The 13,688-nt window shown below is 37.1% G+C and overlaps 1 protein-coding gene across 1 annotated transcript in view; it reads left to right on the plus strand.

Annotated features, from left to right (window-relative positions):
* LOC136824662 (protein retinal degeneration B-like) overlaps positions 1 to 12,541 on the plus strand; it is a 29,898-nt gene extending 17,357 nt beyond the window's left edge. The window contains exons 6-19 of the mRNA XM_067080653.1: positions 188 to 671; positions 1,251 to 1,369; positions 1,718 to 2,021; positions 3,019 to 3,191; positions 4,325 to 4,568; positions 4,820 to 5,143; positions 5,925 to 6,070; positions 6,689 to 6,823; positions 7,157 to 7,273; positions 7,775 to 7,920; positions 8,647 to 8,796; positions 10,327 to 10,510; positions 11,556 to 11,690; positions 12,198 to 12,541. Of these exons, the coding sequence (XP_066936754.1) occupies positions 188 to 671; positions 1,251 to 1,369; positions 1,718 to 2,021; positions 3,019 to 3,191; positions 4,325 to 4,568; positions 4,820 to 5,143; positions 5,925 to 6,070; positions 6,689 to 6,823; positions 7,157 to 7,273; positions 7,775 to 7,920; positions 8,647 to 8,796; positions 10,327 to 10,510; positions 11,556 to 11,690; positions 12,198 to 12,455 (2,919 nt within the window). The 3' untranslated portion in view covers positions 12,456 to 12,541. The remainder of the gene's footprint in view (positions 1 to 187; positions 672 to 1,250; positions 1,370 to 1,717; positions 2,022 to 3,018; positions 3,192 to 4,324; positions 4,569 to 4,819; positions 5,144 to 5,924; positions 6,071 to 6,688; positions 6,824 to 7,156; positions 7,274 to 7,774; positions 7,921 to 8,646; positions 8,797 to 10,326; positions 10,511 to 11,555; positions 11,691 to 12,197) is intronic.
* Positions 12,542 to 13,688: the final 1,147 nt, after the last annotated feature.

Raw genomic sequence — 13,688 nt, forward strand, 5'->3', positions numbered from 1 at the left:
GGCAACGTGAAATGCAATTTCCTGCGAATTTCTTTTGCTAGATAACCCTAGTGAAGCAAAAATTATATGTCATATTGAATCAAGTGACGTCACGATTTTGCTTGTTTAAGCCATGAAACTCTATAAAGATGACTTTTTCTCTCGCTTAGTTGATGTGCCTCTATGATGGATCTTTCTTCTCTTTCAGAGTAAAATCGAGAATTTCATTCAAAGCGGATTACGTAATCCAATGCTGGTCGGCCATCGTCAAGCGTGGTCATGGCAAGATGAATGGCATGGTCTCACCATTGAAGATATACGTGAACTAGAAAAAGAAGCTCAAGAAGAACTCTCCAAAAGAATGGACGCCATTGACAACAACAGTTGCCAGGAAAATCACCAAGCCACGAATACTGATAATAATAATCACTCCGAAAGTAATGGAAATACTACTTCAGAATCTATAGACTCTCAAACGAGCAAGGACCCTTCGTGTGGCGCTTCAACGCCATCTCCAATATCGACCACTGAGTCAGTACCCTTTAGCAATAATCATCGACATAGTAGTATACATACCATTACAAATCAAGAACGTTTATTAGAAATTCACATGAAACATATAGAACAATTAGAATCGGATGAAGCGGACGATAGCGAGGGTGATAGTCTCTCTCTTTATTATGATGCTCTTGGTAAGTTGGTAGCTTAGGTTCTTATCTATCTCTTATTTCCTTTTTACAAACATAAGCCAAAGATCAGCCAAAAGTAGTTTGGTTGAACACTTTTTTGCGAATTGAGAGTCTTACAAAAACAAAAACAATTAAAAAAGAGTTTATGAATTCTCAAGTCAACTATATGATGACAGAAAATCAATTTTTCAACGTCTTTCTCGAAGGGAAATCTGCATAGATTTGTGCATCTTTCCGTTTTAAATTAAAAATAGAAAATAACAGATGCACAAATCCTATGGAATAGGCTAATAGCTCTCAAAAGTGTATACACCTTTTCAACCGTATCCGCCAAGTGCCGCGCGGGCATTTTTATCCGTTTTACCACCCTAAAACCGTCCCAGTCTTTTTTTCGTTCCTTAAGACAATATAAAGAAGTGTGAAAAAAATATTGGATCGAGTTTAGAGTGGTAAATTAAGTTTTAAACTGGGACGCGCCTGACCGCGCGACTACGGTCGAAAAGGTGTATCCGGGTTGCCGCCCAACTGCTGTTGCAAACTTACTTACTACTATTTCTTGTATCGTTGTTTTTCGGACAATAGATTACTTCGACGACCCATCGGACACCCCTATACACCACGCAAGCACGTCGACACTAACGAAGAATAATATTCACCAACAAGTCAATGGAGAACCTCCTATAGGAGTTACTCGACCCAAGGTAAATTGAAGCAGTCGGAATAGCTTAGCCATGTACACGTGCTGTTTTTTTTTTTTCGTAAAAGAACAAACTATGTAAAAACATAAGGCTTCGATGATCTATTTATGAAACATTTTAAGAATATTTTAAGGCTTTGCAAACCCAATTTCTTTTCGCCTTTGCTCACGTAAATAAACGACGGTATTTTGGTGTTTTTACCGTCGTCGACCAAAGTGGACGGTGATTTTGGAGACATGTCAACTTTGCTTTATACAGTCTCCTTCGATTTATCTCGAAGACATCAAATGGCTAATTATAGGATATTGTGATGTCAACCCGCCAATGTAAGATATTGTTCTGTCATTTCAGATACCATCTGAACCTATCGTGGTTTCTCCTACAATCAATATTTCACACGAAAACCAATTCATCTACAAGGCACGTGTTCAAACTCTTGTTTTTGTCATCCAAGGAGGCTCAGTGTCCGATTACGTCATTGATACTGAATCGCGCATGCGTGATTTTCAAACATTCGAAAGGTTGTTCACGAAGACATGCAACACGTGTTACCCCGGTGCACGTGAGAGAGTTTTCTTTGAAGTGATCGAATGTATGTCACTCACCAAAGGAATCATGAAACAGCTGTTGGAATTGAATGTCGAATCAAGAAAAGGTTAGCATTATTTATTGTTATGTATTATTCATGACGTAATGTTTTCTACAAAATAACCCCGGTATTAACCAGTAGTAGAAAATTTGAACTAGACAAAAATTGTTTAGAAATTGCCATACTGGCGAAAACCGGGGTCTTTCCGTAGAAAACATTACGTCATAAATATTATGAATTTCAAGAGAAATTTCCCATTTGGTAGACAATGTTGTTTTACTCAACGTTCATGTAACGTTGGTTGGATAAACATAATTTTCAGGTTGTGTGCTAAATCTCCGAGTAGATTATGGTACTCCGCGCTTGGCAAGTATGCACTCTAGAGACCGTGGCCCGTAAAAGAATATTCCCAGGTCAACGGACTGCTTTGATCTTTTTCATCTAAGTTTGGGGTGGATATTAAATGGGCTTTAGAGTGCGGTGATTGGCTAAAGCAAAACAACCGTAACATTTTGTTTAAGTTACAATTGTTCTGAGCATTTTGTTAAAGTTTCAATTGATCTATTATGAAATTGTTCTAACTGTTCCCTGTTTTATTAGAGGTTTTACAGTTTCCTAGCCGCCCGCCCTTATGGAGCAAACATTTGACTTAAGTAAACAATCACCTCTAAAAATTCATACGTTAGTTTCAATCAATAATGGTTGATTTTCATCAAGTTCAGTCAAGTTACGTAGCTCTGGCAAAACATGAAAAAAGTCTATATCTTTTATTTAGCGACAGTAGTGCGGTGTTTGAGCATCTAACTACGGTGCGCAAGGTCGTTGGTTCAAACCCTGTTCGGGTCATACCAAAGACTTCGTACTTAGTACAAAAATGGTAATTGGCGCCTCTCAGCTCGATGTTTAGCAATCTAGAGAAGGATCGAGGGTAAGTGGAGCAATCCAGGGACAAAGAGTGGCACCCTCCCCTACCTTCAGGTAGATAGCTATCGAAAGAGAAGCCTTCGGGTCGCTTCTGAATCCGGTCACAGTGTTACTTTACTTGCTTACCTATATCTTTCAGGGCCGTTGAAGACGGATGACTTTGAGAATCTATCGAACACATTTCCCTTCAGTGCAATTCCTCTCTTGATGTTCCATCATCCGGACTTCCAATTGGTTTGCAACAGTCTGGTGGATATGATCAACCAAAAATACGAACAACTACAAGGAATACTGAACGAAGATCGACATGAGGTACGCGTCCAACATTTTTCGAAAGTTTTCGGATGTTCTTAACTTTATAAGTTTCGAAGCTTAGAAATGTTCTTAAAGTATTCTTATTTTCACCATCTTGTGAGTATTCGGATGTTCTTAGCCTTTTAAATTTGAAGCTTAGCAATGTAAAAGTGTTCTTATTTTCGCCATCTTGTGAGTATTTCTGTGCAATTTTCTTAAGAAATCGGGTGTTTTAGGGTCTATAAAGCCTTCTTAACATGTTCTTGATATTTTGGCCATCGAAACCTAATTTTCTTATCTAGTTTGTTCTTTTATAAAAACACGTTTACTACACTTTGCTATAGTTAAAACTAGAAAAGCCATCATCTTAAGATTGCAATTCTGATCTCAATATAGAGCACTATAGCTTTATAGAAATTAGTACTAGTAATCGTATGGTTTGGAGTGCAATTAACGATTAATCACGAGTAACAAAGGAGAAAATAGTAATTTGCACAAGTCCGAAGGACGAGTGCAAATTACGGTATTTTCTCCTTTGTTACGAGTGATTAATCGTTAATTGCACGACAAAACATACGATTCCGAGGTAATCGTCAGTAAATAATCATTTTGGGAGAGAAAAGAATAAGGGGACAAAAGTGTCCCCCCGCCGAAGAGTGCAAAAAGTGGTAATAGTGCAAAAAGTGGTAATAGTGCAATTAACGATTAATCGCACTCCTCTAAACCAATCAGATTCGAGTAATTTTGCACGGCTGACGATTATACACATAATAGCAACCTTTAGGATCCGTAACACCTTTCGTGGGACGCAACAGCATGTGATTGGTTCGAAAGTAGATAAGAGTTTGAGACTTTTTTGAGAGGGTCAACGTCAGATTTTTGGCCATAAAAACTTTTGCTATGCCTAATTTGCGGACCCACTCTCAAAATATCAATTTACTTTCGAACCAATCACATGCGGTTGAGTCCCATGAAAGATGCTACGGATTCTGAGGGTTTAACCCTACTATAATATTTCATAAGTGGCAAGAAAGAGTGGCGCCCTCCCCTACCTTCGGGTAGATAGCTATCGAAAGAGAAGCCTTCGGGTCGCCTCCAACTGTGGTCACAGACTTATAATATTTCATATTCTTTCATCATTCTGCGTCTAGGTGTATTTCTTGTGTGATAGCGTTGGTGGCTTATTCGTTTTCCAAGCTCTCTGCCAATACTCTAACCGTGATGATATTTCGAGCAGCTCATCAACATTTGACGAAGAGGATGACAAAATCTCAATCGATAGTGGTATTCTTCGGTCAACGCTGAATTTTCGATTCACTACTAATGGTGTGTTTACACTAGGCTCACCTATCGGTATGGTGGCTCTCAAGCAGAAAATTTCAAGTCTTGATAAAGGTAGATTTACATGAGCATTTTAAAGTCGTGTCCTAAATTCCATTTTTTTTAATATTTGGTAGAGTTTACCTCAAACATTCAACCAATAACAGTTTCCCGGGTCTTGGGCCGCTAAATCAGGGCTTGGGCCGCTCACGGAAAAAATTTTGCCACGGGGGGGGGCAAGTACAGAATTATAAAACCTTGTAGTAACACTATATCATTACCATTTAAACCCTACAAAATCCTTATAAAAAGAACATTGTATTTAGATTTCAGCCAACCACGGTGCGGCCAACTCTACAATTTATTCCATTCATTCGACCCAATCTCCTCAAGAATCGAACCAATCATTGACGAGAATTTCGCAAATGTTCGACCCGCACCTGTCCCCCGTTGCAACGCATTTCCGTTTAACGATGACATCCAATATAATGCTTCATCACTCTTCCTTGATCCTAACCTGAACCTAAATGATGAGCCTGATGTTTCCGATTCGAACAGCTTGCGGTCGCACGCTCTTCTTGATCGGAAAGTTTCGTCGACAAGCGTTTCAAGCAATGCAAGGAAATCAGCGTACAATGATAAGGCATTCTGTAAGTTACAATTCCTACTTTGTGATTAATAGTGGGACGGATTAGCACAACTAAAATTCAAATTCATGATTTTCATAATAATGTTTTCTACGGCAACACCCTGGTTTTTGCCAGTAGTGGCAAACTTAAGCAAGAGAAAATATAGCTTAAAGCTTACTACTACGGGATGCTTCCGTAGAAAACATTAGTGTTAAAGATTACTCTCTCTCTCGGTTTATATGAAAATTAGATTGCTAGAATACACCAACGGATGTGTGCTTCTTATACTACCTGCGGTTTTGATAAGACGTTTGCGATTCAGGCTAGATAAAGCCGAATTATATAACAAAAGCCAACGTTCCCTGCAGTGCGATTTGTGGTTCTGTGTGGTTCTCTAGGTTTGCGTAGTGACGGGCATGTCCGAGCCAAAAATCGAAAATTGACCCTTTGAAACACTGAATTTCGACGTTTTTTCAGTGTTTCAAAGGGTCAATTTTCGTTTTTGCGACCCTTTCAGAGACTATTTTTCCAATGAGGGAGTCGATTTTTTATATTTCGTAATTTTGGGACCCTTGCAGTGAGTTAATTGCTAATTTATCGTTTTTTGTACCCCTTCGAGAGACTTTCAAGGGTTTAAAAAGGGACCCTTTCAGTGAGTTAATTGCTAATTTATCGGTTTTTGTACCCCTTCGAGAGACTTTCAAGGGTTTAAAAAAGGGACCCTTGTGGCTGGCACATACACAACACTCATTTTGCCCCCCGGAATTTAGCGTTGTTCATAGCTTTATTTTCTTTATTACAGATTCCAGTTGGTGGGGTACTAAACGTATTGATTACATGACTCACTCGCCTGAAGGTTTACAACAATTCCCTGTTTCGACACTTATTCAACTATGTTATAATAGTTATTGGGAATCTAAAGATATTGTTACGTTTATTGTGTGGCAGGTAGGTTACATACTTTATCATTCATAGTTTCTCCTCCCCCTAAATATAGGGGGATTCTTCAAATTCTCAGACAACCCCTCGAAAAAGCCTCAATTATTAATAGGGGGTTTGGCCTTTAGTGGGGGGTTTGGTTATATAGGGGGGGTTCAAACTTTTTAACCAAATGAATTTATTATTTAAAATTTTATCCCAGGGGTGAGACCTCGGTTTATATTAAGGGAGGGTCTGAGAAATTTATATATAAGGGGTTTGGCCTTTAGGGGGGGGGGGGGTTGATTATATAGGGGGTTTTGAACCACCCAGGAAACTATGTCTTTATGCTTTCATTAGCCTATCCAATTTTTTTGTTTTTATGATATAGAAAGAGGCGTGCCGTGATAAAAGAAGAATTGAAAAATGAATTTCTCAGCATTTCTTTTGTTTAAAACTCCTTCTTCTAGAAAGAAAGAAGGACGAGTCCGCCCGATGCGGACCTATCCCATAACCCCTATCCCGGGATATCTATAAATTTCTTCTAAGGAGGTTCAGTAAAATTTTAACTCTACAGACCAAACGTCTTTATTATTTTTATTTGAAAGACTTCCAACTTGATTTTTCCTCTTTTTGTTTTAAATACAGATTTTACAAGAGATCTACTCTCACATCCAGTCGCCATCCAATTGTTTAGAAGTTGATCGTTCGATTGCATTAGATTACCTTCAATTACCACCCTGTGAAAAATGGACTCATAAACGAACTGCACTCAAAGTCAAGGTAAAATCTTCTCTCATATAGACTCGTTTTTTTCGTACTCACAAATCGGGGAAATATCTCGTGGCAATTTGAGTTTTTAGATGGACCATATCATGGTTAAGTAGTCATTCTAGTTTTTATAGAGGCTCAAGTTAGGGTGGCTCTGACCGTACAATCAATCTTCAAATTTCTTCGCAGCTTCAAGAAGTCTTGTTAACTCAAACTGGAATTTTGAAAAAAGTATTTTATGTTAAGGTCTCTTCTTTCGAGGGGACAGATGATTAGTTAAAGTCCGCTATAGAGGGGATACATTTGTTGGAACTCGAACTTGGCTGAAAACTTCTTTTTTCTTAGAATTTAAATCCAAACCACCGTGCCAATGATGTTTGTTCAATGTCAGGAGCGCAACATTACATCACTGGTAAATTTGCATATGGTCCTGTCGATATGGCTGCTCTCAAAGAAGAAAAGGTGAATAGACTTCTCTCTTCACCCTCCCCCTCCCCCAGCGGTTTGCGTGAATGGGCTTTTTCACTTGTGTGAATACGTGAAAATTTTAAAAAAGTTGCTTGGATGCGTGGATTGGAAAATTTTGCGTGAACAGATTTTGCGTTAATTGAAGGTTCGCTAGGGGACCTCCTCCTCCACAGGAGAGAAGGTTTTTAGAATTGGTGTGGAAATACGTAAGCATAATTACACAAATTTTTCTTACACCTAATGATAATATAGTGTAATATTCACTTTTTGATCACGTGACTAGAAAATGAACCAATCCCAAAAATTGTAACGTGATCAAAAAGTATGCAAATCGAAACTTGCCTTTTATTCACAACAAAGGAAAATTTGACCATAAAGCTAAAACAATACATTACTAGACCAGGGTTTTTATAATGACTATGCTTCCATATGCTTTCATAAGAAACAGTTATTGTACTTTTTAAATTCATTCTTATAATTCAAAAACTTTCACAGGTTGATATTTATTACTCACGACGGCCACAACTGAACGAATGGAAACACTTCGGAACAGATACAACTGATTCGAATGGTCGTCTTGTGTATACGCTCCCATCACGTGATATCGAATGCGGTGTGTACAATGTAAAGATGGTCGTCAGGTTTGTCTGAGAATTTCATCAGATGAGATGGAGTTTTTATAAGATACTTTGATAATTGGTCATTTGAAGTAATAAAAATGACACGTTCTTTAGAAAAAGTAACAAAATTGTTTTATTACTGGTTAACGACCAACCAAATCAAATAAGAGCTTGTAAAAACTCCATCTCGTCCCAATTTTATACAAGATTCTCGCCATTTTTGAAATTGTGCCTAAATAAATACATTTTCATTAGCAACTTTTTAACCTTATGAAAATTTAGCGTGGATTTGTTTTCACATGGACTTTTTTACGCGAGTCAGCAATTTCACATGATTTCGCGAGTTTTGATTTAAATTTAAATATAGCAAAAAAAACAATCCATCATATTATAATTTCCATCTAAAGGCTTGGGGACACGAGAAGTTTTTTTCACGGCAACACAAGAAAAAAAGAGCGTGTCCCATGGTTTCTTTTTTTGTTTCATGGGACAAAAAAAGAGGGAAATATCCAAAAAGACATGCTGATTTGTCCCAGGGAAAAAAAGTGAGTTCTACCTTTTATTGGTAGAAAGAAAAATGGGGTGGAGACACGAGAAAGCGTTTCAGGTTGTTGGGATGGAGCATGTTGCATCGCACAAACGTGAAAAAAACTTCTCATGCCCCAATCCTTAAAAGGTGAGCGTTAGCTCGCAATAATCCGATTACAGTATTGAAACGATATTATTTACATCTTTCCTTTTCAACAGAGGAGACCACTCATCTGTAGGATGTAACATGGCAGTTTTACCTCCACAAACAGAAGCTGTTGTGTTCAGTATTGATGGGTCTTTCCTTGCTTCATATTCCATCCGTGGTGTAGATCCCAAAATACGTGGAGGTGCTGTTGACGTTGTCAGGTTAGTCAAAAAATTTGGATGTTATAAGAACACCCCCGTGTCACAGACCCGCTGGGACCCCCGCCTTACTGGTAAATTTGGCTAATCTTTGTCTCCGGTGGGAAAATACCCTGCAATTTCAACCCCACTGCGACCTGGAAAAGAAAAACGCAGTTGAAATTCAAGGGGAAACAGTGTACTCCAAAACCATCTCCACTGATTTTTTCGGACTTTGAAACAATGGAATTGCTATCCCCACCGTGATTTCGATAAAAGATTTCATCCCAACTTTGGGAAAAATTCTCACTGGGGCAGCAAGACGGGTGTCTAAGAGGCTCCGAGATTTTCGTTTTTGTTGTGTTAGAAAAATAACTGTACTTCGGCTCAAAATTTCAATTGAATTCAAGGAGGGGCCCATCTTCTTACCTGCTTTTTACCCCCTAACATTAAAGAAGGTGTAAGGTTAGACTAGACTGCACTCTTCACGAGAAACATAAAACTATTGCAGGTTTAGTTTTCAAAGATACTTAATCAACAGTTTGCTTTTTGGACCTACCTCCGGGTACCCCGGTGGAGGTCCTATGAATTAACCGTTGTCTGTTCGTCCGTTCGTCCGTCCGTAAAAAATAAATTTGGGCAAATTTGGGCCAAAAACTGCCTAAAAATAGGGTTTTTTGGACTTTGTGCAAAATCCTGTCATTACTTTTTTCTGATCTTTTGTACAAAGATGGAGGGCAAGATTCTCTAAAGAATGTCTGAAGTGGTTTTTCCCGGAAAATTCTTATTCGCCTTAAAAAACGGATATTTTGGGGAAATTCCCTTTAACAAAATAAGAAAATATAGCTTTTCTCAATGTTGACTCATAATTTTTCCTGATTTTTTGCACAATGATGCAAAATGACAATACCTAAAATGTGACGAATCCCGATTTTCAAAAAACATTATTTTCCGGCCGAAAATGCCGGAAATATGCCGGAAAAATTGTTTTTTTGGTATTTTCTCAAGATTTTATCATTAGTTTTTTCTGATATTTTGCTCAAAGATGCGTATTAAGAATGCCCAAAACATGGCCAATCAATGATGAATTTATTGCGTTATGCATTTTCGCTAAACGCTATATTTTCTGACTGATTTTTTTTCATTTTTCTCCTCGCATTGCTATCTAACTTTCATCATAAGGTAGGTCCATTCAGTATCTAGCTTGTTTTTTATAAAATTTCATGATGGTAATGATTTTATTTATGTATGTATTTTATCTTATTTTAGGCTTAAGAAAGCTTGAAAAGCTTTTTAGCATACATAACATTAGAGTATAATTTTGTTTCTATCAAGAAAAAAAAATTTTTTGGAGATTCCAGAAAAAATATTTTAGAAATCCAAATGTCAAATTAATGTAATGACACTCTTTTGATAAAATGATTTTTCAAACATTTTTGCGTTCGGCTATTCGACAGGCAGTTCGGTCCTTCAACAATGTTATTGTGGCAACTGTTGTAGGCTAATTACACTCATGCATAGCCCTTGCTAAGAGCAATTTTTTCTTTATCTTAGGCATTGGCAAGAGCTTGGTTATCTCATCATTTACGTTTCCAGTCGATTGCTATTTCAGAAGCACCAAGTTATGTCGTGGTTGGCTGCTCATAATTTCCCATTTGGAATTGTTTCTTTTGGAGAAAATGTTTCTAAAGATTATCAAAAACACAAATTGGAATTCTTGAAAAATATTTGCAAATTTGTAAGTATTAACCTAGCCTTGAGATCCATGCTATGATTTCTTATTTTATATGCTGATGGCGAAGTATTTAGCATGGTTTGGGCTGAGAGTTTGAATTTCCCAGATCCTAATGACGGTTAAAAACACAGCCAATCAAATGCTGTTATTCTTTCGTTTTTGCCTAATTCTTTACAAAGATATTCAAATTACAAGTTTTTTACTTTTTGCAAGCAAACAATAGAATTTTGTCGCTAGAACCGTATAAGAACCCATTTTTAGAAATTTTAAATTGTCATATTTAGATTTTGGAAGATAGGAAAATATTGATAGGTTTCGCTGAGGACTATGGAAGGAATGTACAGGCAAAACATCTCAAACCACCCAATTGTCTCTTGAATTTTTAGATTTTTAGAAAAAGATTTTAGATAATTAGAAAAAGTGAACAAGAAATGATTTTAAATTATAACCAAAGCGTATTATACATAACTATACATTTTTCAAGTGAAATTGTATTGCATTCAATTTGACTTAGAAAATTTGCTGTGTTATTTAGTATCCATACAGGGGCTTTACGAACCTTTTCAAGCCAAAAAAATCCTTGAGAATGTTGTAAATAATACCCCCTGGAAAATGACAAAATTTGCAAAAGAAAATGTTGGAAAAATTCTTCCACGTTACCTTGAAATGAGGGTGTACGAGCTAAAAGCAGTCTTTTACAACTTGGAAAAATGGGAAATTTTCCTTAGAACTCCTAGAAATTCTTTTCGGATGAACCCCTTGAAAATGTTCGTCCACCCCCCCCCCCTGTATGGATATAAAACGGAATATCCAATGTTCTTCATAGGCCATTTCACAGTCAAAATGGATCATGGGTAGTCAGGACTGATTGCGCCTCCATGACGGCTTTCTGTTGGCTGGACGCAAAAATCTTCAAAATCTTTCAAAACTTTGGACCAACAGTAAGTCGTTATTAGCGCGCAGTGGTCCTGATTACCCATTACGCCTTGCGACTGTGAAATGGGCTATAGAACAATTTTGGAGCTACGCAACAATTTTCTGTTTTCAGGAGAAAGTATTCATCCACGCTGCTTACGGTTCATCACGTGATATCTCCATCTATTCCAATTCGTTGAAATTATCACAACAAAGGATTTTCATATTGGGAAAGAAACCCAAATCGAAGAAAGCAGATAACGTACAGGTTGGTTTTCTTAACCACTGATCACGAACTACTTGGCTGGATAGGGCCTCCCATATAAAAGCAAACGTATCCAGTTGTAGAGTTAAATAATCCGCCATGTTGTTTCCATTCTTGTCGTGCGATTTAACAGCGCGATTCGAATGTCTTTTCATATTTGAACGTTAAAAAATCTAAGATAAATAAGGAAACAAAATGGCGGACTAGTCGACTGCAAAACTGGTCATGCTTACACAGAAAATTTGTGAGCAGTTATAGCCCATACAGTGTGTAAAAAAATGATGATATCTGGAATTTTAACAGCAAATTCTTTAATCTTCAAACTCCTCTTTTTTTTATCCTGTTCCAGCAAATGTATTTTAAATGTACAAATTCTCTACTTAAGTTCGGCAAATATTTCATAAAATTCCTTTGTAGGATTTGCATTTTTTTTCTTTCATTTTTTACTCTGGAAAAAATGGTTATGGTTTTTTACAAGGTTATATTTTCTTGTTTTCTTTCTTTTCGCAGTGGATCACAGACGGTTACAAAAATCACCTGAGTGAACTTCAAGAAGGGTTATATTCCGCCCGTCGTTCCGCCAATAAGAAATTCTTCGCCGCCCTTGGAAATTTTGAAAAAGTATCAACACGCAAAGGAACTCGTATGAAAAAGAAAAGCTTAGAAGAAAGGCTCTCCGGAGAGAAACCAGAGAAAAAAGAGAAGAAAAGTTTAATGAAATCTTTTAGGAATAAACCTTCAAAACATGAGAAAAATAAAGAAAGCTAGCGCTTGTTGAAAGCTTTGGTATTTGTTTATTAAAAGAGGTGATAATCAATGGTGATTGTGTATGGTGGCTACCATGGCAGCTAATATTACTGGAGGATTATGGGTTAAAATGTTGATTCTTTAACAAGTTAAATCTAATACACCAAATTACATCTTTCCAAATTTTCAAATTGTGAAAAAGTCAATATTGGTAGATATAAAACTTCATTGGAATTCGTTTATATTCATGATATTCATGACGTAATCTTTTATACGGAAGCACCCGAGATAACCCGGAACTAGTGGCAAAATAACAAAAGACCTAGTGGCAAAATTTGCCACTAGTTCCGGATTATTTTGTGTGCTTCCGTATAAAAGATTACATCATGAATATCATGAATCGGGTTAAAACTTCTCGCAAATCAATGAAATGAATGGCAAACTGTTAAATTTCATTTTGACATCAGTTCTTCTACAACGTCACGTTAAACAATAACAATTGAAAATAACATGTTGAAACGAATTGACAAGATTTAAGATACTATGGACTGTGGTGAATTGGTATTGCCATTAAATCTTTATTCTGAAGATTTCATATATCAAACGATTCAAAAAGAGATTTTCTGCAATTTCTTCAGCTATCACACACACAACGCAATAGCGTAGCCAAGAGGGGCGCAAAATTTGTTTGGGAGAGCAGATTTTTATGCAATTATAATTATCTTTTAATAGATCATCACGGTGTCATAGAAATCTGCTCTCCTACACAAATTTTCCGCCCATCTTGGCTACGCTACTGTAAATTCGTTCCGGCGTTCGTATAACTTTATTTTAACGGATTTTATGGCTGTCAGATGGAGAATATTGTTTTGACGTTATGTGGTTCACACAGCCTTCAGGTATTGCAGAAACAGAAATGGTATCACCGATATTATTTTAGAATTAATTATCACGAAACAACTCTTTTCGTGGAGAATAATTATTAGTGTGAGATTTCCAGGTCACGACATTTAATTACGGTGGAGTCTCGGAAACTCGAACCTCTATAACTCGAACTTCTCCTTAACTCGAACAAGTCCTCTAGTCTTTTCAGTTAACAATGCTTCGTAAACATTACTCCAAGCCAATACTCGAAATTTCCTTAACTCGAACAAATTTGTGTTCCCCTTGAGTGTTCGTATTATGGAGAGTTCACTGTTTCTGGATTCTGGGGTTCTAGAAAACCTTTTGATACCCACGGTTTACCAGAATCAA

This window comes from Clytia hemisphaerica, unplaced genomic scaffold, assembly GCF_902728285.1.
Source record: "Clytia hemisphaerica strain Z4C2 unplaced genomic scaffold, Clytia hemisphaerica genome assembly, whole genome shotgun sequence".
In the NCBI taxonomy this organism is placed as follows: Eukaryota; Metazoa; Cnidaria; class Hydrozoa; order Leptothecata; family Clytiidae; genus Clytia; species Clytia hemisphaerica.